At 34.5% G+C, this 24,993-nt stretch overlaps 4 protein-coding genes, 1 long non-coding RNA gene and 1 pseudogene across 6 annotated transcripts; 3 read left to right on the top strand and 3 right to left on the bottom strand.

Annotated features, from left to right (window-relative positions):
• Positions 1-4,624: 4,624 nt before the first annotated feature.
• LOC9328004 (heavy metal-associated isoprenylated plant protein 35) lies at positions 4,625-6,364 on the top strand. The gene is made up of 3 exons (XM_021012632.1): positions 4,625-4,999; positions 5,128-5,203; positions 5,302-6,364. The coding sequence occupies exons 1-3, from the start codon at positions 4,850-4,852 to the stop codon at positions 6,186-6,188; spliced, it is 1,113 nt and encodes a 370-aa protein (XP_020868291.1). The 5' UTR covers positions 4,625-4,849; the 3' UTR covers positions 6,189-6,364.
• An 888-nt stretch (positions 6,365-7,252) lies between these two features.
• LOC110224894 (uncharacterized protein At4g26485-like) lies at positions 7,253-8,273 on the bottom strand. The gene is made up of 3 exons (XM_021012654.1): positions 8,137-8,273; positions 7,751-7,961; positions 7,253-7,673 (listed from the first exon to the last, which is right to left on the bottom strand). Exons 2-3 carry the CDS (start codon positions 7,864-7,866, stop codon positions 7,391-7,393), a joined length of 399 nt encoding a protein of 132 aa, XP_020868313.1. The 5' UTR covers positions 7,867-7,961; positions 8,137-8,273; the 3' UTR covers positions 7,253-7,390.
• Positions 8,274-8,966: 693 nt separating this feature from the next.
• On the bottom strand, positions 8,967-10,722 carry LOC110224493 (uncharacterized protein At4g26485-like). The gene is made up of 3 exons (XM_021010588.1): positions 10,572-10,722; positions 9,419-9,577; positions 8,967-9,276 (listed from the first exon to the last, which is right to left on the bottom strand). The coding sequence occupies exons 1-3, from the start codon at positions 10,720-10,722 to the stop codon at positions 8,996-8,998; spliced, it is 591 nt and encodes a 196-aa protein (XP_020866247.1). The 3' UTR covers positions 8,967-8,995.
• Positions 10,723-11,137: 415 nt separating this feature from the next.
• LOC9328003 lies at positions 11,138-14,999 on the bottom strand. 2 transcript variants are annotated; one of them, XM_021012615.1, is made up of 3 exons: positions 14,827-14,999; positions 13,414-14,098; positions 11,138-13,324 (listed from the first exon to the last, which is right to left on the bottom strand). In XM_021012615.1, exons 2-3 carry the CDS (start codon positions 14,083-14,085, stop codon positions 11,318-11,320), a joined length of 2,679 nt encoding a protein of 892 aa, XP_020868274.1. In that variant the 5' UTR covers positions 14,086-14,098; positions 14,827-14,999; the 3' UTR covers positions 11,138-11,317. The 2 variants fall into 2 exon arrangements, with proteins under 2 accessions (XP_020868274.1, XP_020868275.1); XM_021012616.1 differs by lacking the exon at positions 14,827-14,999 and adding an exon at positions 14,429-14,723.
• Positions 15,000-15,965: 966 nt separating this feature from the next.
• On the top strand, positions 15,966-17,317 carry LOC110224492 (annotated as a pseudogene).
• Positions 17,318-20,896: 3,579 nt separating this feature from the next.
• On the top strand, positions 20,897-23,264 carry LOC110224906. The gene is made up of 3 exons (XR_002329368.1): positions 20,897-21,186; positions 21,395-22,044; positions 22,528-23,264. It is a non-coding gene; the product is annotated as an uncharacterized LOC110224906 (long non-coding RNA).
• The last annotated feature ends 1,729 nt before the right edge of the window (positions 23,265-24,993 follow it).

The raw sequence follows: 24,993 nt of genomic DNA, 5'->3' as shown, positions 1-24,993 counted from the left end.
CTGAACCATCGAGACTAACTCTGAACAATCTGTTTCAAATGCTTGACAATCAATCCTTCTTGAAATGATAGTTTCCATAGCCCAAATTAATGCTTTCAACTCCGCGTGAAGGGGGGAGGGACACCTGCGAAGACACGTAGCACCCAGTATATGGTATGATCATTTCCTTGAAAACACCACCAACCAAGACCCATAGTTGGATCCGAACATTTCCATGAGCCATCAGTCCGACATCTAATATTCTGTATTGGATCATTCAGAGCTTCCCTAATAGCTAAAGATTCAATCGGCTCCAATTGAGCTTCTTCCCACATTAATTTTTCACTCAGAGCGTGGTTTAAGATATCTATGGGTTCAGATTGACAGCCCTTGAAAACCTTTTTGTTCCTATCTTTCCATATAAACCATAAAATCCAGGCGTAACAGTAATTTTTCTCCCTCCCTTCCAGAGGAGGTGGTAACCTCTAATAGAGGTAATCTAGATTTGAATGTTACTAAGGGAATCTCGGATAACTCCCATATCTTTCGAGAATGTGGGCACTCAAAGAGCGCATGATTAATTGTTTCCTCGGCCATCTCACACCGTTGATAGATAATATCGCATCGAATCCCACGATGAGCTAGTTTAGACGTAACTGCCAAGGATCCCGAAACTATATGCCATAAAAAATGTTTTATTTTTGGAGGAGCTTTGATTTTCCATGCTTGTGCTTGTAGCAATTTACAACTTGGACCCCACTCAATCGTTTCCGTCATAGATTGGGCAAGCCGATAACCTGACTTTACCGTATACCTTCCTGAGTTTGTATGATGCCAAATAAGCTTATCCGGCTTATACATTTGACTTATAGGGAGACCCCTAATGATTTGTATATCTTCCGGGTCCATAAATTCTTGCAAAATAGGTAGGTGCCATTGTTTAGATACCGGATTAATTAAATGGTTAATCATCAGATTTGGATGGAGGATTTTTCCTCTGCCTCTTGCAGGACGTGGGTTAATATCTGGAATCCACGAATCTTGTCATACCGATAGATTAAAACCAGATCCTAGATTCTATCTTGCTCCCATTTCAACTAGTTTTTTTGTTGAAAAAATACTTTTCTAGCCAAACGATGGAGAGTTTGGTTTTTTTGCTTGTAAAGGATGAATATTTCTAAAATATCTACCTTTAAGCACTCGGGCTATTAAAGAGTTCGGATATTGGATTAAACGCCAATACTGTTTAGCCAACATGGCTTCATTAAATTTATCAAATGAGTGAAATCCTAAACCTCCTTCTTCTTTATCCTTACACATTTTCTCCCATGCTAGCCAATGGAGTCCACGATCTCTCCCATTGGAACTCCACCAGTAGTTTGAAATAACACTTGTTAACTTAGATATTAACTCTTGAGGAAGTTTAAAACAAGACATGACATATGTTGGAAGAGCCAAAGCAACACACTTAATCATTGTTTCTTTTCCACCTTTTGACAGATACTTGGCTGACCAACCATTAATCAGTTCATTAAGTCTTTCCCGGACATAGTTAAAGATTTTACTTTTTGAGCCCCCGAGGCTCTCTGGTATACCCAAATAGGTACCCATTCCACCTTCCTTAGTAATACCAAGGAGATTTTTTAGTTGCTCTTTTTTTTGGTTGTCAACACGCTTACCAAAAATAACCGATGATTTACTGAAATTTATTTCTTGCCCTGATGCTTTTCCATAATTCCCGATAATATCCATAACCGTTTTACATTGCTCAGTGTCTACCTTGCAGAAGAAAAGACTGTCATCCGCAAAAAGCAAATGTGATATCGAAGGACTTCTTTTTGCTATCTTAATGCCGGTCAGTTTTTTCTCTCGTTCCGCTTTTTTGATATTAGCAATAAGCACCTCCGTACATAAAATGAATAAATAGGGTGATAGAGGATCACCCTGCCGTAAACCTCTTTTGGGTATAATATTTCCCCTAGGTTGTCCATTTAACAAAACCTGATATGAAACCGAACTAACACTCCACATGATCCAAGAAATCCAATTTGAGTGAAATCCTAATCGCGTCATAACTGCCTCTAAAAAATCTCATTCTATCATATCATACGCTTTACTCATATCTGTTTTAATAGCCAAGAAGTCCGTTTTACACATATTATTCGTACGTAAACCATGGAACATTTCTTGTGCTAGCATGATGTTATCTGTAATAAGTCTACCTGACACAAACGCCGATTGTGTCTCCGAAATTAATCTTGGTAAAATTAATTTAAGCCTCAAACACAGAATTTTAGATATAATCTTGTAACTCACATTACACAGACTAATTGGCCTAAATTCTGTCATCCGTTGTGCCTTTCCGTCTTTGGAATTAAACAAATATTTATTTCATTTATCCTTTTATCGAAGCTTCGTGTTCGAAAAAATTCTCGAACCAATACAACCAGATCATCCTTTAAAGAATGCCAAAACCGTTGATAAAATAAAGCTGTCATTCCATCTGGACCAGGTGTTTTTTCCGGATGCATGGAAAATAAAGCTTTCCTAACTTCCGCTTCTGTAATATCTTTGGTTAATTCTTTATTCATGTTCTCTCGGCTATACCATTTGTATTAGATACATTAAAAAACTCCTTAAAATAATTTGTCGATATATCCTCCATTCCTACCTCTGATTCCTCCCAAGTGTCATTTGGTCCATATAGACCTGAAATCTTATTTCTATAACTCTAAACCAATAGTATTCAATTATTTTTCTAAAGTTTACAATTCATCATAATAACTAATAAATATTGCATAGAAAACTTAAGAATTCTATCTTTTTGAAACAATTTTTTTTTTCCAAGAAAATACTACATTATTTAGAAACAGAGTGAGTATTGAACAGTGGCTCTGACATTTTTAGCTACTAACATTAACAGAATAATTTTTTATAAAATTAAGAAAATAAAATCATGTTAACATCAATAAATTTATGTTAAAATAAGAAAATCCAGCTACATTTTTGTCAAAGTAGAATTTTCTAGAATTTTGGAAGTGTTAAATTACCAAATTAAAAACTAAATGCCACATTGTCTGTCCACAAACTCAAAAAAAGAAATAAAGAAGCAAAAAAAAAATCTATCAACTAATTTCCTCCATAACTGTGTGGTCTTCTTCTCTAATTTGTGTTAGCATATATATACATGAGTTTTACTGTTCTCATTCTTTAGTTATTCACTACTTAGAACTCATCAGTATGACTCATTTTGTGATGCATTTGAGGAGTATTCTCTAATGCGACGAAATTATATTTATCATTAGTGGTACATGTCGAGTATTTGGAATTGGGGTTTTATGTATGGTTAGTATTTTAGCTTTTAAACTTTTTTTTTACATATTCATAATTAGTTGAAGGAAATTCCGCCACAACAAAAAAAAAAAAAACTTTCACAATGACAATTTTTTAAAGGTTAGCCTCAACTTACAAAAAAATGTACATTAAACTCACAAAATCAAATTTGACGGCTTGAATTTTATTTCTACTAAATTCTCTTTCTAATTTCTTTTTATATTCAAGTGATACAAAAAATTTATTAAAAATATCTGGTTTTATTTTTGGGTCTTGTATTTTAAGACAACCTCGGGTTTTTGAGTTGGGTATAATATTAGAGCTTACAAACAAATGATAAACTAAAAGTGAAATCCAAATCCAAATATAAACCCGACTATCCCATGAGTACGAAATGTGATTTTTTTTCAAAGTCCCATTAATCTATACCAAATTGATGAACAAAAGGTAAGCTCTAAAACTTTTCTCTAAATTTTAAGAAATCTCAAATACAAAAAGAGGCTAAAGTTCTATCATCACAATACAAAGTGTTCTAGTTCGGGATAGGTATGTGCATTTCAGATTGGATCATCAAATTACATGTACGGCTGTACCCGATATGAATTATCCAAATTTAATAAGGTAAGAAAATTATATGTTTGGGTTAATATAATTTCATAAATAAAGGTAAGATAATTATATGTTTGGTGGTGTAAGTGATTGTTGTCTAGTGTACCTAGTTGGTAACTAAAACTTTTTTAAAACTTATATTTATAATTATCTATAAATTTTTAAAATTATAAAATTTCTTAAATTATCCAAAATTATTCCTAATCGACCAAACTGTTTAAACTTGAATCTAACATTTACTTGCTCGAATAGGGACTTTAAATACTCGAGTTATATAACCATAGTTAAACCAACTTTCACAATAATACATTAACCCAACTTTTATAATAAGACGTGTCCCAATATTTTTTTACGAGAAATGAAAAAGCCTTGGTAGGGGACTACAATGAATTTTATACTCTCTCTGTTCCTAAAAGTTTGATATTCTAGTGTTTAGGATTTGTTTCACAAAGATTGATTTTCTATATTTTTAGTTAATTGATATTAATAAATCATAGATTTCAAGACGTAATGATTAACTGTTTTAGATTACTATTAGTTCATAGTTTACTTAAAAATATTTAATAAAAATAAATAATTAAACAATGATTGTTTCTGAAAATATGTAAAATCTGTAGAAAATCAATCTTCTAGGAACATGAAACTATTAGTTAGATTTTTGTTTAGTAGTTTCCGTAAGTAGTGGTATATTTTCGAAAACCTTGGTAACTTTGAGGATCTTTTTACAATTCTCAATTAATTTAAAGTGTAAAACAAATTTTAAAAACCAGCTAAAAAGCTCATATCACCATGCTTTATAATAAAGTCATAATGAAGTCCCCATAATCTTTTGCCTTTCCCAACACACACTCCTGTCTCTCTTTATCTCTCTCTCTCTCTCTCTCTCTCTTTCCCTTCAAAGATCTCACAACTTCTTTTGTGTTCTGTAATGGCAACAGAAGAAATGAAACCAGAAACTAAAAAAACAGAAGAAATGAAACCAGAAACTAAAAAAACAGAACAAAAGCAAAAACAATCCTCACAAATCAAAGAAGACCTTCCTCCTGTGACCATACCACCTCTTCCACTTCCTTACAAGGTTTGTTTTTAGTTACCCTTCTTGCACATAACTATAACATTATTCCCACAAGTTTTAAATTTATTTTATTTTTTCTTATACTCTTTTTAGTCAAAGTTTTGAATTGTTTTTTATTTTTGTACTCATAGTCATGCAGCTTGAAAGTTTCTATTCACTGTGAAGGCTGCAAAAAGAAAGTGAAAAAAATACTTACCAGTATTGAAGGTACATCTACATAAATCTTTTCACTCTAATTTTTGGTTATAAGGAAAAATATTTTTTTGCCATAATTTATTTTTATTCGTTTTGTTTTGTGGTTATAGGTGTTTATAAAGTGGACATTGATGTGAAGCAACATAAGGTAACGGTAATAGGAATCGTTTCACCGGAGATTCTTTTAAAGAAGCTTCACAAGGCTGGTAAAAACGCCGAATTGTTACCGGAGATACCCGACCCGGTTGAGAACAAACAGAAAACCGTCGACCCGAAAGAGAAGAACAAGAAAAAGAAGAATGAAGAAAATGTGCAACGAACCGAAGAAGCTACTTCTGCCGGTACGGATAAACCGGAAAAAACCGAAGTCGGCAAGAGTGATAAACCGGAATCTGAAAAAACCGACGCCGGAGAGTGTTGTTCCGGTGACGGCTGTGAAGTTGCTCCAGTGAAAGAGAAAAAGGATGTTCTTAAGGAGAAAGATTCTGTCAAGGAAGAATCTCCGTCACCACCGGCGGATTCAGCGGCTCCGGTGGCGGAGAAGAAAGCTGAAGAAACCGGTGGAGGTGGTAATGGCAAAGTTGGTAAAAAAAAGAAAAAGAAGGGGCAAAATTTGAACACTACTAACAATCCTACCGATGGACCTGCCCGTACTCAATCACTCCCTCTTCCCACTACAACAGATTACGACCGTCCATTTAATCAGATCAATGACCACCATATAATAACCAATAACAATCCGCCACGTCACGATATGTATCCTTATCCTGCAGCAGGCTATTATGCGCCGCAAGTCATGTACGGCGTAAGTTATAACGTTGCTCAACCTCCGGTGAGTGTAGACGCTGCGTCGTATTATACACCTCCACCACCGTATTCGTACGCGTACATGCACAATGGTTATCAACCGTCCGATCAAAACCCTTATCAACCTCGACCGTCGGATTCATTTGAGTTATTCAGCGATGAGAATCCAAACGGTTGTTCGGTAATTTGATGTCAAATTACCAAAAGGACCTTGAACTCTGCTTATACGCCTTGTATGACTAAAGGATGGTTTCGTAATTTGAAGTTTTACACGTGCAAGTTAGCTTAATGGTCTTTTTAGTTAGGTTTATGAATGTTGTATTATGATTATGATTATGTTAAGATAAAGATTAAGCTTTTTTTTTATTTCGTTGGCAGCTTTTGTTTTAATTTAATGATTTGGAGATCCTTTTAATAACCTTTTGCTCAATTTTTTTTTTTTTTTAACATCGCTCTATTTTTAAATTATTTATATGCTTTATTTGTTTCTTGATTCTTTTTTTTTTTTTTTTGTTATTGACTAGATCTTTTACTTTTTAAAGCTCTCTAAAAATAAAATATTAGTTTGTGGTTAAGCTATTAATGTTGAAGTAGAAAAGATGACAAGAAAGCAAGAAATGTGGACGATGAATTGATGCAATGCTTAGTTGTAAGGGGAAAGTGTGATGTGTAAAGTGAAGAAGCTGATTGGGCATTTTGATTTGGCTGTTTTCTTTTCTTTTCTTTTCTATCAACTAATTTCCTCAATCTATCTTCCCTTTACACACATCACACTTGATAGATTTTTTTTTTTACTTATGGTCCACACGTAAGATTAAAGGTTAAAATATGGCGATCACAGAAGCCACAAGTCCTGATCTCAGCTTAGCCAGTCTCGCTCTTGAAGATGCCAAACCCAAATTGTTGTTTTCCGAAGAAACAACCACCACGGATCCTTCCCGCTTCTCCTAGGCTCAAACATTAAAGACCCCTCCTCTCTATCTTTGACTTATCTATCTCTACGTTTTCTTTATATATCTTATTATGAAATGTGAGAAATTGGGAGCTATATAGCTCCTTACTCCTCATTTAATAGGAGTTTGAGAATTTGGTTACTAAATTAGGGGATATCTAAACTTTGTTTTCTTTTCTTGGAAAATCAGATTTTCTAAATCTTATCATCTATAATTTGGTCATTCATATCCAAGCCATCTAGACCCGATACTGCTTAAATTTCTTTACTCGAATCCACCAATATGACTCAATGTAATGTTCTTTAGGGTATCAATTTCAAACTCTACGTTGAGTTTTATTTATTTACTAGTGAGCTTCATATCTTCGTCACAACAAAGTTGTTCAAAATCCAAAACGTTAACCCACACTCAAAATATGTTAAGCAGAAGAGTTCATTTTTCAGAGAATCCGTTTTTGAAACATGAAAGTAGAAGACTTTCCGACAGGGAAGCTAGAGTCACAGCGACATCCACTTCCTCTCTTATTTGAGTAACCAGGAAAACAAAATTTGTTAAATTCCATCTCCCGGATCAAACACAAACCCTTTTCTTCAGCGAGAGTCTCGATCTTCCACTCATTAAATGGATGAGCCGTCTTATGAGTAACATGAATCTCTCCACCAACTTCTTTAACCATCTTTTTCGCGTTCTTCATAAAACCTCTCACCACTGCTTGGTGTAACCTATGATACACATACACACATTTTCAATACACTAAAGATAACAAAAAAAATGTCTATAGAGGGTATTGATTCATTACATGATGTAGTAGCTTTGGTTCTCACAGCCAAAACCAAACCCTGAATGAGGAAAATTAAAGATGATTCTATCGTAAAGTTCTGATCGTCGTTGACCAAGCTTACGATCTTTAGCCATTGAGTGCACATTAACCCCATGGACCACGGTGCAACCTCGTGTCTTCAACTCTTCTACGTTAGCTTTCCCATTCTTATACTTAAGCTGTAGCTCCTCTGCAATATTCGTATCTCAAATGTAATCACCAAAATCATATTATATGTTAAAGAATCATTCAATCCCATTCAAGACTAGATAAAAAAATGAAAACTTAAAATCTTTACAACGGATATTGTAACATTATATACAAAAACATTTATGAGATGATTGATGATTAAAGGTTTGATTCACCTAAAGTGTCGAGAGAGGTTGCAGTGAGGTTTGTTGCGGAACCAAAGGCTCTAGCTAAAGATAGAGAAAAGGAGAAGTCTCCTTCTCCGACCAGAAGTATTTTTTGCTTATTGCTGTATTCTCTTAACTTTTTAGTTTTCATTTTATCTCAATGTGTTCTTCATTTTCACACAATGTCGTTATATATACAGATAAAAATGTATATACAATCAAATATGGACGCATTAATAGTTAAATTAAAAGATTAGTGTTAAATGCTTGGATTTAAAATCCGTCTCTTGGGACTGTGTGATTATTTATGTACACTTCGAAGAACATTAAATATTCTATATATCCATGCACCACTTTGGCGACAAGAATTTTGTTTTCAATTGGGTACCAATATACCACGCCAATTAGCAATTTAATTATGAATTTATTTGTTCTCACACATTCATTGATCCGTCTGAACTAACAACTTTTACATCTTCCTTTAATAAAATCTAGTGTTCCAATAATATTCCAAACCAATAAAATCTAGTAAAGTATACGTTAAAATTAACCTATCTTTCAAACTTTTGAGTTATATAAAATGAATTTCATTATATCAATAACAATTTTTGTAGATTTTGAAGCTCATAAATACATTAGAAAATAATTAAGATTGCAATTTGTTTATTTTAAATATTCAGAAATGAACATATACTGATAACTAGGAAACTCTTGAGCTTGTTTTGTTCCCATGGATAAACAAAATCATAAGATTAGTTTTTGTTTTTATTTTTATTTTTGATAATAAAATATTAAAGAATAACTAATAAAAATGATTTAAACAAAATGAATGGTTTCATATGAGCACTCCTAAACATGTTTATTCGATTCAACACGAAAACCACTGTTTCCTAAACATGAAAGTAGAAAATTCTCCAACAGGGAAGCTTGAGTCATAGTCACTTCCACTTCCTCTCTTGTTGGAGTAGCCCGGATATTGCAACGGTTCAAACTCCATTTTTCTGTTAAACAAACCAATTTCGGAACCCAAGTCTTTTATATTCCAACTAGCAAATGGATATGCCGTCTTATGAGTAACATGAATATCTCCAGTGAAGTCTTTAACCATCTCTTTACCACTCCTCAAAAATCCTCTCACCACTTCTTGGTGTTGCCTGTGTCCTCACTCACACGTATACACAAACATTTTGTTTAATACACCAAAACTATATAAATGTACTTACCACAAAAAAAAGATTTACATACATTATGGTGTAGATCTCACGCTCGTACCCAAAATGAAACCCTGCATGAGGAAAATTAATGATGATTCTATCATATAGATCCGATCTGACGACCCGATAATCTGTGTTCATGGAGTGCACATTAACACCGTGAACCACAGTGCATCCAAGTCTCTCCAACTCTTCTACATTATTCTTAGCATCCTTGTACTTCAGCCCTAACTCATCTACAACAAGTAACCAAGTTATAGTATTATATTCATCATATATAGAAGGGAAAATACAAACACAAACAAAAAACTTAACTATGGTCTCAACCATATAAAATGTAAGACCACGATTTCTACGATATGGCAAAACTAAATAATTGCAATAGATAATGATAAAACCAAAAATAAATTACAACAACCGAAACCAATATTTGTTAAACAAAGAACGGTTTGTGCGGAGGCGAGACACTTTTTCCTTAATTCTTTAATTGCCCGTAGTATGACGGCTTGACGCAATCAGAATCCCAGGATACAACCGCACCATCTTCTGATTTGCAACACTCAAAATCAGAAGCCTAACGAACTCTAGTAATGTGTGTACTCTCAGACTCGATAACTAGAGAAGAGAAGAAGAAGGAGATTGTGATATTTTTGATCCATATTTACATGAGATAAAAATGGAGAGATGAAGCCTTGGTTTTATAGTCCAAGCTCTCAACACCATAATGGAGCAATAAAGGTGAAAATGTTATTGTTATGAGAATGAATTCTCAACATCAATGCCATTGACTCCATCACCTTTAATTGTTGTGAATTAATTTTTGTTGTTACACAATTTATAATTTACATTAAAGGAGATAATTGTTGACTTAATCAACTTACACATTTGGGTAATTAACAATTATCATTTGGGTTATAAGCCCATTTTCCAAATCTCAAAATCTCAAACCTGGTCCGGCTCGACACGATACAACACGGCTCGGCACACATGCCTGGTTTGGATTTCTCCTTTAACTTCCGAAGTGCGACATTTGATCCTTTAGTCAAATTTCAAGCTATCCAAGCTAGCCACTTCGGACCTCCATTTCTCATTCAAACGAACTTCAACTTTGAAAGTTACCCGAAAAAGTAGTCCGGCGCAACTAATCAAAATAAGTTCCAACATAAAATGGTTTATTTATAAATCAGATCATATCGAAACGTTGATATTACAAATGATATATATGTCTACCTCGAGTATCAAGAGAAGTTGCAGTGATGTTAGTAGACGAACCAAAGGCTCTGGCTAGACAAAGAGAAAAGGAGAAGTCTCCTTCTCCGACCAGAAGTATTTGCTGTTTATTATTGTAATGACCACAGTATAAAGTTTGTGAAACATCCATCGTGTCTACATGCATTTGCTACTTTCACCATGCATATATATGGTTTATAAACGGATATGAATGCAATGATCAAAGAGTTTTTCTCTTTGTTAGTTTGGCTCTTCGAACTTTGTGAGTATTTATTTGCTTTTGACGATCGAGCATTCACTATTCTCATTCATCTGCCATACATACATCTTTACGAAGACATAGTTTCAACATTCAATGATGTAGAAAGACCAATGAAAGAAGGGAACAAAGTTCAAGAAACACGAGAAACTATGTAGATCAAAGCTTTGTTCTCCATTCCATGCATGAACTTCAAGGCTAATACCATACGGCATATCTTCTCTATGAAAATTGTATCTACATGTTTATGTTTTCTGTGTAAATTGTATCTAATGCGGTTTCTGGCAGATTTTGATTAAGATATAAGTTAAGATAAACAAATTCAAAAGAATAAGAGATTACCCATGGATATGTAATATGTAGCAGATAATACCAGGGAAACAAAAAAGAAAAGAAAAAATCTGTCTAAAGAGCTCTCTGCTTCTTCTGTACACATTTCATCAGTGAGCCCCAAAAAATGATTCAGACTTCAGTATTCACCGCATCTTTAGCCACGCTTAAAGGGAAGTTTCAAAACAATAGGAGGAAGTTTAGGGAACTCGGTAGTCACCTTCTTCGAATCCTCTATTTGTTCCACATGCTTACTTGTCGTCGTTACTTTATCCACAAGAAAGCTTGGTTCAGAATCCTTTATTTGGTCCAGGTCCAGCGGTTTATTTGTTGTCGCTTCCTTTACAAGATATCCATTGTCTGACTCGCGTGGAGTTTTGTTACTCGCATTGGCTGAATGCTTGATATTTGCAGACCGTTTGCGTTTTCTCGGTTTAGATGTAGTAGTTTTCATGCTTTTTGGTGTAAAAAAGCCCGATTCTAGAGCTTCCAGAGCACGAGTAGTCAATGGCCGCTTTCTTGTGCTTTGTCTTCTTGGAATGTCTGTGTCGGTCTGTTGGTTATGCTCTTCTTCTTGTTGTTCTAATGATGCACGTTCTTGAGTAGTTCCATGATCAGTGGATGGAGAATTCTTGTTTTTGGGAGGCAACTGAATCGGTTGCTCTTGTTTTTGGGCAGTTTCAAGATCCTTGGAAGAGCATTTTTTGTCTAAACCCAACCGATTTGATTCGTCTTGTTGTTGTTCTGATGAACTGAGTTCATGCAGACCTCCTTGGTCCTTTGAACATAACCCATTTGGTTCTTTTTGTTGTGCTGGTGAACTTAGTTCATGGACTGTTTCCGAAATGGGACAAAAGCCATTTGGTTCACTTTCTGGCTCTTCTTGAATCTCAATATTTTCAGTTTCTTCTAACTGGTCAGTCTTGAGGTTCATAGAATCAACATGTAATGCAGGTGGCTTCAACACTGAACTTTCACCAGAACGTTTTATATCTTTCCTTACACAAGTACTGAGCCGCCTACGTTTTGGCAAGGGAACCGAATGATGGTTATTAGATTCTGATATTCGGGAATACCTCTGCTTGATCTTCTTTGACCGACCTTGTTGGACATTCTCCAAAGTCTCCTCCCCTAGACCAGAATCAGTCCCCATAGGATGCTTGCCCTTCACACCTTTATTACTGCGAGATTGGTGCTGTGATGATTCACCAAATGCCTCTTTGGGTATGCATTTACGGATCTTGCACGGATTCTCATCACCCGGCAAATGTCTCCGTCTTCTTATCCCGGATGAATGCCCACCTTGCTCCACACTTGTATCCAGAATCATGAATTTCATCGGTTCATCCACCTGTTTCATCTTTCGCGGCCTTTCCCACTTACGCTTGTGTACTTCCAACGGCATTGTTTGGAATCTTTCCACAGAAGAATTGTTATCCCCTCGACAAGCCATCGATTGAGAAGCTAGATATTCTGGATTTGGAATCCTCAACTCCCGGCATTTGAACAAATTTCCTCCTGAAGCCAAACGACTAGTGTCCACAACAGTGAACTTCATATGAGTAGAAGAAGAGTTTGGAGACCTCAGGTAACAGTGTTTCTCCTGTTTTGATTGGTTGCAAGTGTTCTCTTGGATGATTCCATCAGGAGCTCTGATCTCTGCTGTCTCCTCAAGAAGCTCAGGCTCAGAAACAACCTTTTTGAGAATGTCACTGATAGAATCAAAGTAATGATCATGTTTCACAAGTTTCCGTCTTGAAAACTTCTTTACCCCAGGGACGAGGAAGACAATGTGGTCTTTAGACTTGATGTAACTTCGGTCCTTTGGCTGCTCAGAACGCCACCCCCTATGTAGCAAACGCGGCCATACAGCGTCCCAGAAGATATCATTGTAACGACCTTTTATCAGACGGGAACAACCAGTCAATTTTTCGATTATACCTTCAACTGTGAGTGAACTGTATTCCCCTAAACCAGCAGGAACCGCAGAAGAAACTGTAAACCATTGTTTTGCATTTTCGGGTTCTATTGTGAGGACTGTCAGATCTTCCTTATCTTTACCAATTGCTACAGCCTCTAAAAGATACCGGAGACCCACTAGTTCCTTAACCGCGTTGATGTATTCCTCCAGAGACTTCTTCCCTTCAGCAAATGACTTTGAGACCTATTAATGGTCAAAAACAAAAACCTGCTAAAGCATATTTTACACTTGAAGATATTTTCAGTGTAAGAATGCGAAAAAGAAAGACTCACATCCACAAGCTTCTGTTCTTTCAGTTCATCGGGAATGTTGCGAATTAAACGGGACAACAACAACTGTAGCCTCCAATCTGAATAGAGCTTCTTCCCTTGTATGCATCTCCTGCTCCGCTTCTTAAGAGAATTAGACCAAATTTTGTATTTAGCAGATTCGTAAAACTTTCCGTAGTAAAACAAAAGTATATCTCCTGTTTCTTTGCTCTCTAACAACTTCTGCACCTGAGCAAAGTTCTTCCCAAATGTATACAGCCCAAGAACAAATCCATCTACTTCCAAATCTTCCCAAGAACTGGATGATTTCCCAGGCACAACTTCAAGATTCATATGTTGCTTTGATCCCGGGTTCCCGTCACTCCCACCTCTGCGGCTTCTTTTTGTTTTAAGTGATTTGAGAGATTCGTTCATGTCGATGTTATCACTTCCAAGTCCATCTCTATCTCTACATTTGGTGTCTATCCACATTACTTCGACAGGTAGTCCCACAGCAAAGGAACAAGAGGAATCAGAGTCCAGAGGATTCAAAAGAAGCGCTGCACGTTGGGATTCAGAGATCATAGGAGGTATCTCAACCTGATATTCATCTCCAACACGAACATCAACTTTCGGATCTCCGCAGACAAATTCTTCATCACAAGAATCTTCCATAGGATTGCTTTCCTCATCCATTAATAAGAACTATCTGCATAAATAAAACTGTATGATTCAATTGACAACATTTCATTGTTATACAAAACATTCAAGAACATACTTAAGTAACAGAACAGAGAACAAAATGCTAAGAGAGTCAAAGATCATGGTACCATACAAGAGAAAGACTCATCTGAGACCAAATAAGAACACTAGACACATGATTGATTATAATTACCTCGCAAAGATAGACAACTAGAGGATCACATAGAACATATAAGCAAAGATACATTGAAGATCAAACACTTGACTAAAATCAAACCATGACTAAGCACTTAACTACTTGAGATTGAAAGCAAAGAAGAAATTGCACAAGACCCACATAGAAGTGATCCAAAGTGATAAAAATCGAATCTTTTTCAAAGCCAAAACCCAGAATCAAGAACATGCTTATGAAAGAAGACAAGGGTCACAACGAGACCTGTTCAAAGGCATCGATCCAAAGACATGTAATTTCTCAACGCTATAGATAAACCCATGTCAAGGGATAAACACGAAACAAGACGAGTCGGATAAAGTTGAAACCTTTAAGCGTGAAAACACAAATTCTATAAATAAAGATTGATACTTTCATGTAAAAGAACGATTTCTGCATCTATCTCCGATTGTTTTCGACTCGATTTGCTATGCATTAACTAACAGTAACGTTTTGATGAAACGTGTATTACCAAAAACTGGCACTGAGAGGAGAAGGAAGGAGCAAGAGAGATTTTGGTAAACCTGAAAGAAATGTTTCAGCTTTGCATTGGCAGTGAGATTTCTCCTAGTGAGGCAATGAAAGACCCAACAAGTTTCGGTTCTTTGTGGAGAAAGACAGAGAGAGATCACTTGGCCGCTCTTTCAACACTAAAGTCTTCGAGAGAGAACAAAGTAATAGAAGCACACAAAAGGAGGAAAAAAATCACTTGGAGAAAAAATAAAATAAATAAAGATATATACGTCAATGATTATATCATTTTAACTTTTTAAGATACACTAAATATTTAAAAATTTGCAAAAAAAAATTTGGGCCAAGATCTGATTTCATCTAAGGAGTGGCGATTCACAGAGCGCCATTTCCACTTGAATACATAATTTTTATTTTTCTATAATTAAAGTATTGATTGAAATATATTAGTTAAGAAATATGTTAGTCTTGAAAATTTTACTTATAGAGATACGTAATAGCTGACTATAATTATCATTAGTTTCTAATAATGGTAGCTTAAGAAGTTCTTAGATTAGTGTAATTCTAGTGATATCTAACTAGCATTATGATGTGAGCAAGAAAGATAGGATTACTCTTCGTTTTTGATCCGGTGTCTCTTTTTTATGGTATGCTTACCATCTTCTTGGGTGGTTCTTCTTTGATCCAACAAGTGATTATCATTACTCCTAATTCACTCGTGTTTTGAATCTTGTCCATGAGTAACTTCTTCTCCGGTAAATCTTCTTTGTTATCATCTTTAGTACCTGCAAAGTTATCAACACTCTTTCAAGTTTCAACACTAAGTCTTCCAGAGAGAACAAAGTAAGAAGCACGAAAGAGGAAGAACAAATCACTTGGAAAAATATAAAATAAATAAAGATATATAAATTTATCGACCTATAGTTTTCAATGATTATATCATTTTAATATACATTAAATATTTACACATTTGCAAAAACACATTTTCGGGAAAGTAATATATCATGTTTTAAAAATATATATATATATATATATATATATCATGTTTTTATCGGTTTTATAACTATGTTTTGTATTCGTATCTTGAGTCTTTTCGATAAGAATAAGATGGGTTTTCGGTGTTTTCATATTTCTTATCATATTTTCAGGTTTTTAGACGTTTGGAGTTAACGGGGAAGAGTCAATGATCGTTATGGATGCTTACGGACGTGGGAAAGAGAAGTCACAGCCCACAGGAGCAGGACCGATCGTCAAATCCTATTCTCTTCTCTAACATCTAGGGGGGTGTATAGGAATGATGATTTTAGAAGATTTTGGTTTTTTCTTAAAGTCACCTGTTATTCAACATGTGGTTTTTAAATATCTTCCCAAATCTCATGTTATTGAACTTGATATTTATGTAAAATCATTCAAAATAACCCATAATCACTTGTTATTCAATCCAAGATTTAAAAAACTCCTATCAAATCTAGTGTTATTGAAACATAACAAAGAAAAATGAAAACGTTACTGAACATTGATTTTGGGAGACTTTGGATAGCTTTTCACTTGAAAAATAACCATGAACAAATCACACCTTTAGAGGTGTTATTTGGGTGGATTTCATAAAAAAAAAATCACAAAATATTCAAATCATCATCTCGTCTTTGTTCTTCAAGGAGATGAAGAAGAGGAGGACGAATAGAATTAAACCGTCAACGAAGAAGAAGAGGAAGAGGATGATCTGAGGAGAAATCGATTCCCTCTTACGACGACGCAATCGAGAACCGGTCGAAACAGAATTCTCAATTGGGCTGAGGCCTGAGATTTTAATGGAAATTGAAGACAATTCGATTGAGTTCTGAATGGAATTAGATCGATATAGAGGAAATCTGGCTGATTACATCGACGATGCAGCCGATACGAAGCTTTGCTTCAAAACTTTGCAGAAGAAGACGGTGGTGGAAGGAGAGGCGCACCACTGGCCGCAAAATCGGCCATAGAAGCTTTGGAGTCTTTCGAGGAAAGTTCTTCGGAGGGAGAGATGGTTATGGTCTTATGGATTGTGTTGTGTGTAAAAGTGGAATGGTGATGGGAGAAACTGGTAAGATGATACTATGTGGGCAATGTTACCACGGAGAATTGTATTGTGCCATGGTTAGGAATAACGACCTCTTGTCATGTCGGTAGATTCCAGCTTCAGACTGATCTGTGAGGAAGAGAGGAATAAAAGAACTTCTACCTTGACAGATTCTGCTGCTACTGCTACTGCTTCTTCTTCTTCTTCTTTCTTCTCGTCACGATAGGAGACGCTGGTGGAAGGAGAAGTTGATGAGATTGTACGTTCCGCTTTGATTTTACGAGGATCATATTCATTCACAATTTTTCGTTCATGAATTTGTTCGCTCATCAATGGCTTCTAGATTTCTATGTAACAAAGTGATTGGGTTTATTGTTTCCGTTATTCCAGATCTCACTTAAATGTTTTGAGGAGCCTTTCTAGTTTTGTTTCGGTTCAAAGCTTTATCTTCATATCAATAAAATGTTCGGGTATCTTTGGTCGCAGTTCACAGTGATTCATGGCTGTTTTTCTAGTTGCATTTTTACTTTGGTGCACATTTTGGATTTGGTAAGACGTAGGTACAATAAAAGACACGTAGCTTAATTAATCTGTTTACGAAGACAAATGAATAATCTTTCAACACATCAAAATCTTTCCAACATTTGGAAACATATATCAAACAAGATCAGAGAAAAAAGAGTTTGATCGGTCACAACTTTGTTGATGTAAGAAAGGGGAACAAACCCAGATTTTCCTCTCGTTTTTGTTTTAAAAAATCACCCAAAATCACTGAAAGTCTTTCATAAACCCTCCCTCAAATCTCACCTAAACACCAATCATTTAAATAAAAAATCTAACAAATCAACCAAAATATCTTTAAAACTTACTAAAATCACACAAAAACCTAAAATATAGAAATTCTACCAAATCATACAAAATTATTGTTTCAATACACCCCCCCCCTAGTTTCCAAAGATTACTTGAAATACATATAAAAGAAAGTTAGAAATATAGAACACATTAAGTCAACATCATTTCAGCATCTAACAATATGATATAAATAAATTATTTATTATTTATTTATCGTCGTTTTAATGGTTACTTGGGAAAAAAATATTCGGTTTACACTTAGCATTATAATGTGTATCTAACGATTTAAGACGTCTGATGTAGGAACTCGGAGATGAAGCCTACATGATAGAATTGGCCTTTGCACACTCTTGCTAATCAGTTTGATAAGATTATGAACACGATTGATGGTAACCTCCTAAGTAACTTCTATAGAGGACTATACCCAGAGTACCACTTGATTGATACATGAAAAAACGAAGACTTCACCACCAAGACCATTCCGAAGGACGAGCCTTGATCAATAATCTAGCTGTGAGCAATGGAAACATTTTCCATGATTTCTACAAGAACCAGTGACTCTTATTCTAAGCAACTAAGCGAATTTAAGAATTTGATGAATGAAATTATGAAGAACTAACAACGATCAGTGAATGTTCTCGAAACTACAGGACCAAATTCGATCAATCCCATAAAAATATCTATCGATCCCTACCAAAATCCAAACGCTGATCAACATTTTGATTTCGACGCATGCATGCGACGATCAAGAAGAAGTAACGTTGGAGCCTAAACAGAGGATACAACAACAATTTCAACAATAACTTTAGGAATAACTCCAACCGATCTCTTATAGAAACCCAAACGTGGAAAACCCTTAAGATCAAACATATCCTCAGCAGAACAAATTGTTCCAAAACCAATTCTAGAACACTCCTTACAACAACGGGGGAGATTTCCAACAACAGCTTCATTCAATAATTACAAAGCACCCTTTCAAGCCTCAGCTAACACAAAATTGAGATGATGATGCATAAACTTCTCTCTAATCATCAAAATTATTTAAATAAATCAACATCAAGGTGGTTAGCATGTATGAAGACCTAAACAGAAGGTCTTTCTATCCATGTTAAGAAGCTGAAAATAAAAGTTGCTCAAACTACAGACTCTGTTAAACGCAAAGCATGTGTAATGCGAGGAAAACTTGAAGAGACTCCAAAAGGATATTTCAACACAATATCGATCCACAATAATCAGAGAAACTGCGCTTCATGACTCTCTACACCTTAAGGTACACAACAACAAAAACTTTCGTACCACACTTTGGAGATGACAAAAGAAAAATGATCAGTGTAGGAGAAGATCACAAAAAGTTTCACGCAAAAGAATTCGAAAGTTAGACGTTTTTTCGTATCTTGTATCATCACGAGCATTGAGTTCGTCGAATGTTTATGTGATTTTGGAGCTAATGTCAACATAATTTCAAAGAGCTGGAGTTAATGGATCGATCTACATGAAGGATCTACCGAACCCTATGGTGCACAATCGATCTCTAAAAGATATCGATCTAACTCTCAAGACCTTCCAATGTTTTTTATTGTAATTTTGTAATTTTCTAATCAGAATGATTAAAATCTTGAGTGGACAATCCAATATAGACGCATGTGCACCATCATTATATAGCCGCCCGTCCGATTAAAGCAAGTCTTTATCTAGACCTCCCAATGTTTTTTTTTGTCAATTAAAATGATCTCAATTAACCAAAATATAAAAGAAAAATGTTTTGAAAGATTAATGTAAGATCTTTGGAGTTAGGATAGCTTCATCATGCCGAGGATAAAATAGAAGAAAGATAAAACAAGTTGGAGGTGAATTAAGGACAATATCATGGAGCCACTAGAGATTTTGACATGTACAAATACCGAACGGAGTTGCATGTTGAATCATTCACGTGATTTCGATCACCAGGGACGTACGAAAATGAGATTGTTACCAACAAAACCTCTTAAGAGGTGATGATGAGTTCTGTATCCTAAATGAAACATTTTGCAGGAAGTAATTCTAGTTAGAGCAGCTCCAACGGTGACAATTTTAAGTATCTTAGCAAAATCTTAGCATTAAAAGCAATTATAATTAATAAACCAACAAATATTTGGGAAGATATGTATCTTAATTAAGACTAGATTTTAACCCGCGGTACACCGCGGGATGATTTAATTTTAAAGTTAGTAAGAAAATATTTTGTAAATTGTATCTCCTTATAACATATTTATTTATATTATAGTTTATAACTGTTATTAAGTAACGGTATACTACGAGTCCACGAGACAATTATTAATAAACGGAGGATTTAACCCGTATTAAAGCGGTATATAAATATTGATTCAAATTCGTCCGCCATATAAATTCTTTCCGAAATATAACCTGTTCCGTAATTTCTTAACTTGTCCTGTGATTTGTTTTTATTTTAAAAGTTAATGATTATTTATTATATATAAAAGTTTACAAATCATATCATCCTCTAAGACCACGGGACATTATACCACGGGACAAATTTTGGTTTTATACAATCTTTTCTAAATAAGACTGATTTAATATTTCTAATATTTGTGGTATTAAAAAAAAGGATTTAATCTGTATTGAAGCGGCGGATTAATGATATTTGAATCTTCTTATTATTGTTGATTCAAAAACCCGTCCCGCCAAACCCGTCCGGCAAAAAAACTCATTTATTTTATTAATGTTCTTATTTATGATATGATTCTGAATGATTGTCTAAATATTTTAATCGATGTAGAACGTTGAACATACATTTTCGTCAATTGGATAATATATGTCCGTTTTTAAAATTTCGAATCACAGTATATGCAGAAAAAAAATTGATTTTTTTTTTTACTTTATGTATTATATGATTATTCAAAACAGTTAAAAACAAATCAAACAAAGATGATAGGAGAATCATAATTATAAATCTTAATCAAATCTTCTAAATATCTAAATTATTAAATATGGAATATCCGGTGTATGAGTTGGGTTAAATATAACCCAACCCAACAAATTTTTTGTGAAGGAATTTTAAAAACGGGTCGGGTATCCGATATATTCGGAAGCATTTTTACCCACCCGTCACCAAAGTGTTGCAAAAATACTAGTATAGATGTTTTTGTTAAGTTAAGAAGTGCACACGTGTCGCTATGTGAGTGGAGGAAAGAAAAACAAAACCAAAAAAAAATTATTGACCCATGTTTTTCTTCCTGACGTTTTCATCTCTCTCGATCGATCTATCTTTGGCGACAAAAATGAGGAGATGCGAAATCTCTTCGATTTTGGTGGAGATTTCGGTGGATCTGTTGAACTGAGAAGAAATATGAGTCGAAATTCCGTCTATCATCAGTTGTTCTCATCATTCCACCGACGTTGGTGACCATCGGCGATACCATCGAAAGCAAATCATCGGAAGCAAATCGGAGACTTCACAAAACTGGGGAGTTTGGTTCAACTATGCTCCAATCTTTTGTCCTAGGTACGCATCTCTTTGATTTCATTTGTAGATTGTGTTGAATTAGGGTAATTTGATGTTGTTTCAAAATTAGGATTTTCTGAAAACTAATGGGTTTTTAGGTTTATGAGAAAATATTGTTAAGCTATGAAATTGAGGTTTACGTTTCCTTGAGGTTTGTTACATTCTTTGTGTAATTTGTTTAATTTTGGAAAAGAATTTGAAATCTCAGAATTTGCGTTGGTGGAGATCTGATAGACTACAGGTGCCTATTGCTTGTATGCAAAGGAAGTTGAGGACTAAATGAAGAAGAGTGAGACAGGATCAAATGAAGAAGGGGAAGCAAAGTGGCTGAAGTCGAGAGAAAGTCTTGTATTTAAGTGTTGCCCATTTTATCCACAGAAATAAACCCTTGTTGGCGTAACTTTCACTTGATGAATATAAACAACAACACCTTCCAGGGATTCCTTAGACCGTGGAGGCTGTGTTTTCTTTCCCCAATCAGTGTATTCTTGTTTGAGCCAAGAAGCAAGTGTATAGCAACATTCATTAAGACAACGAAGTTTTGCAAGAGCTTCATCTATGAAGTTTCTTTCATGTGTTGCAACCAGCTCATAGAATTTCGGAACAAGAGCTGGCCCGGGGACACATGCATTTTGCACCAAAGCATTAACTTTGAACAAGATCTCGAAAGGTAAATCAAATCCTGAAGGTGGATCAACAACCGGAACAAGCTTGTTTCCCATTGATGAATAACAATTCGCAAATCCTAATTCAAAAGTGCAGGGGTTGTGCTCTGAGTAGTTGTTGATGAATTTCTTACGGACGTATTCAAGAACATAGAGCTGATCGATCTACATGAAGGATCGACTGAAACCTAAGGTGCACAATCGATCTCTAAAAGATATCGATCTAACTCTCTAGACTTCCAATGTTTTTTTGTAATTTTATAATTTTCTAATCAGTATGATTAAAATCTTGAGTGGACAATCCTATATAGACGCATGTGAACCATCATTATATAGCCGTCCGTCCGATTAAAGCAAGTCTTCATCTAGACCTTCTAATGTTTTCTTGTCAATTAAGATGATCTTAATTAACGAAAAAATAATATAAAATGATCTTAATTAAACAAATTAAAATGATTTTAATTAACCAAAAATAAAATAAAAATGTTTTGAAAGATTAATGTAAGATCTTTGGCCTTATAAAAGTTTAGGGTAGAGAGTGAGATGGAAGCAAAAAGGATAAATATCTCAACATTTTTAGGGTAAAGTTTAGAATAATATACGTAAGCAAATATAAAAAGAGTGAATCATATGGTGGCTCAAAGAATTTCTGATGATGTCTCTCTCTTTCTTACAGTTTCATCGTGTTGAGGATAGAATAGACGCAAGATAAATCAAGTTGGAGGAGAATTAAGGACAATATCATGGAGCCACTAGAGACCTTGACATGTACAAATACCGAACGGAGTTGCATGTTGAATCATTCATGTGATTTCAATCACCAGTGAAATGAGATTGTCGCCAACAAAACCTCTGGAGAGGTGATAATTCTGTCTCCTAAAAAAACATGATGCATGCAGTAATTCTAGTTAGTACAATTTAACTAAAACAAAATCTTTTCAGTTTGCCATATTAGTTTTTTTGGTGTTATTAGAAGATGACACTTCATTAGAAAGAACAATCAATCGAATCATATATATGAAAGGAGGTGAACTCTTTCCATGAGAGTGACACGTCAGCGCACAAATGATTGATATGTGTCCTACTTATTTGGTTATTAAAAAAAAGAATAAAATAAAAACTCATAAGTCCGTTCACCTTCCGAAACCAAGGTCTACAATTTTTTTTCTACGGTTAGGGATCCAAAACTTCTAACAACCTAACGTGGCCTATAATCCTTTCGACTTTCTAGCAACCACTATCAATTGAAAAAATTCAATAAGATCTCTCTGGATCTCTTTCCTTCTTTCTATAACAAACATTTTTCTATAAACCAAGAATCCTCACAAAAAAATGGCTTCGCTTCTCACCAACATGTTAGAGAGAGTAAACTACCAATGAAAACGATGTACCATACATGAATGTTTATATTCTTATCACTTTTATGTTTGTCTCCGCATAGATCTAAGAATTTCGAGGGAACAATAATCTGAAAATTTAAGATACTATGTGTAATTTGGAATTTCAGCTTATAGGTCATTAAAAAGATTAGTTTTATCTAGAGGATTAAGCAACTTCCAAGGTGTTTCACAAGCTAGCCTTATTATTACTGATATTAGTTTGTGACATTACCTAAAATAAGCTATTCAAGAACATCAACTTGATAATATGCAAAAATATTTATGTTTTTTTTTCAAAAGCATATAATAAAAAAAACGCATATAAAAATTGAATCAAAGAACTTCATAGTTCAAACTCTTAGGTTTTTTCAAATACATCGATACAGCTAGATAATTCATGAAAACTACAAATTGTATTTTTTATTCGATAACTATAAATTTTATTTACATTTTATGAATTATGCATTCGACAATACTTGATAAAAATAATATTATATAAAATAATTTTAAAAGTAGTAAAAAAAAGAAACTCGCACGTAGTGCGGGTACTCACCTAGTTGTAATAAATAATGCACATTAGCTTATAATTCGAAAATAAGTTGTTTGATTCTTTTTTTTTTTTAAATTGACCTTAGACCACTAAAAGATTTAGAACCTGACACATCAACTTATATTGACACATAGATAAAATTTGTTAAATAAATATTTAAATATAAACTTTATATATATATTTAAATATAAATATTTAAATATAAACTTTAAGATGTTTATTATATTTTTTTTACTTATTTATATAACTCAACAATCAACATAGCTAAGACATATGTATACTTAGGTTCAATTTTTTTGAATTGTAAAATCATGATGTGGTTAATAATACATTGTGCTCTGCAGAATGAGTGTACGCAAGAGCATTTCACAGCTGCATGATAGAACTATACATATAATCATTTAACTGAAAAAGTACATACAGTCTCCAGCAATCATAGACGTTAACAATGATTGTGTACATGTTGTCGCACCAGTAGCTGATGATGGGGTAATAATGCAAAGATTGGTTCACTAATCAGTAAGTCGACACGAGCTATGCTTTTTCAGAGGCTTGGTAAACCATTGAAGCAGATTACTTTCCAAAGAGTCTCCGATAAAAAGTGGATCGTTGTAGTAAGTTGATACTTATGTTCTCATCAATCTCTAGAAAAGCAAGCTTAGTGGTATTTTCAAGCTCGATTTTTGGTTTATGTTCCTCTAAACTAGGTCAAGAATATAACAGATAAAGAGGTGTATGTGAAACTGGTCAAGGCCGTACAGTAAATTCTTGGGTTGGTGGCACTCTTGGTCTCTAGCAGAGAACAAAATTGGACGTTATGTATTGATTTTCTTTCATGACTTTCATCACTTTTTTGGTTAAAAATTTAAATGGTTATAACGTTGGCAAGTTGGATCTAATGTAATTTCTTGAAAGCTGCAAAGGTAGAAAAAAAAATTCGTTCATTACAAAAAAGAAAAAGTTTGTTCATTACTAGTAGGCTTGGGCCTGATCCGGATATCCGACTTTTTAAAGGTATTTGGATCCGGATCATGACTAATTACTAGTAATAGTTGAAGGTTTCTTTAAATAATTCTGTAAAATATTTTTCAAAATATACATGATACACTAGTTCAACGATTCTTACTATCTCTTTGAACTTAATTCTATTAAAATTTGGATTTAAATGGCGTTGAATGCACTTAAATTGTTTTCGATTTGAAAATTATTGAAT

Source organism: Arabidopsis lyrata (genome assembly GCF_000004255.2).
Source record: "Arabidopsis lyrata subsp. lyrata unplaced genomic scaffold ARALYscaffold_1, whole genome shotgun sequence".
In the NCBI taxonomy this organism is placed as follows: Eukaryota; Viridiplantae; Streptophyta; class Magnoliopsida; order Brassicales; family Brassicaceae; genus Arabidopsis; species Arabidopsis lyrata.
Note: the sequence above shows the minus strand (reverse complement) of the source record. Positions and strands in the feature narration are given on the sequence as shown.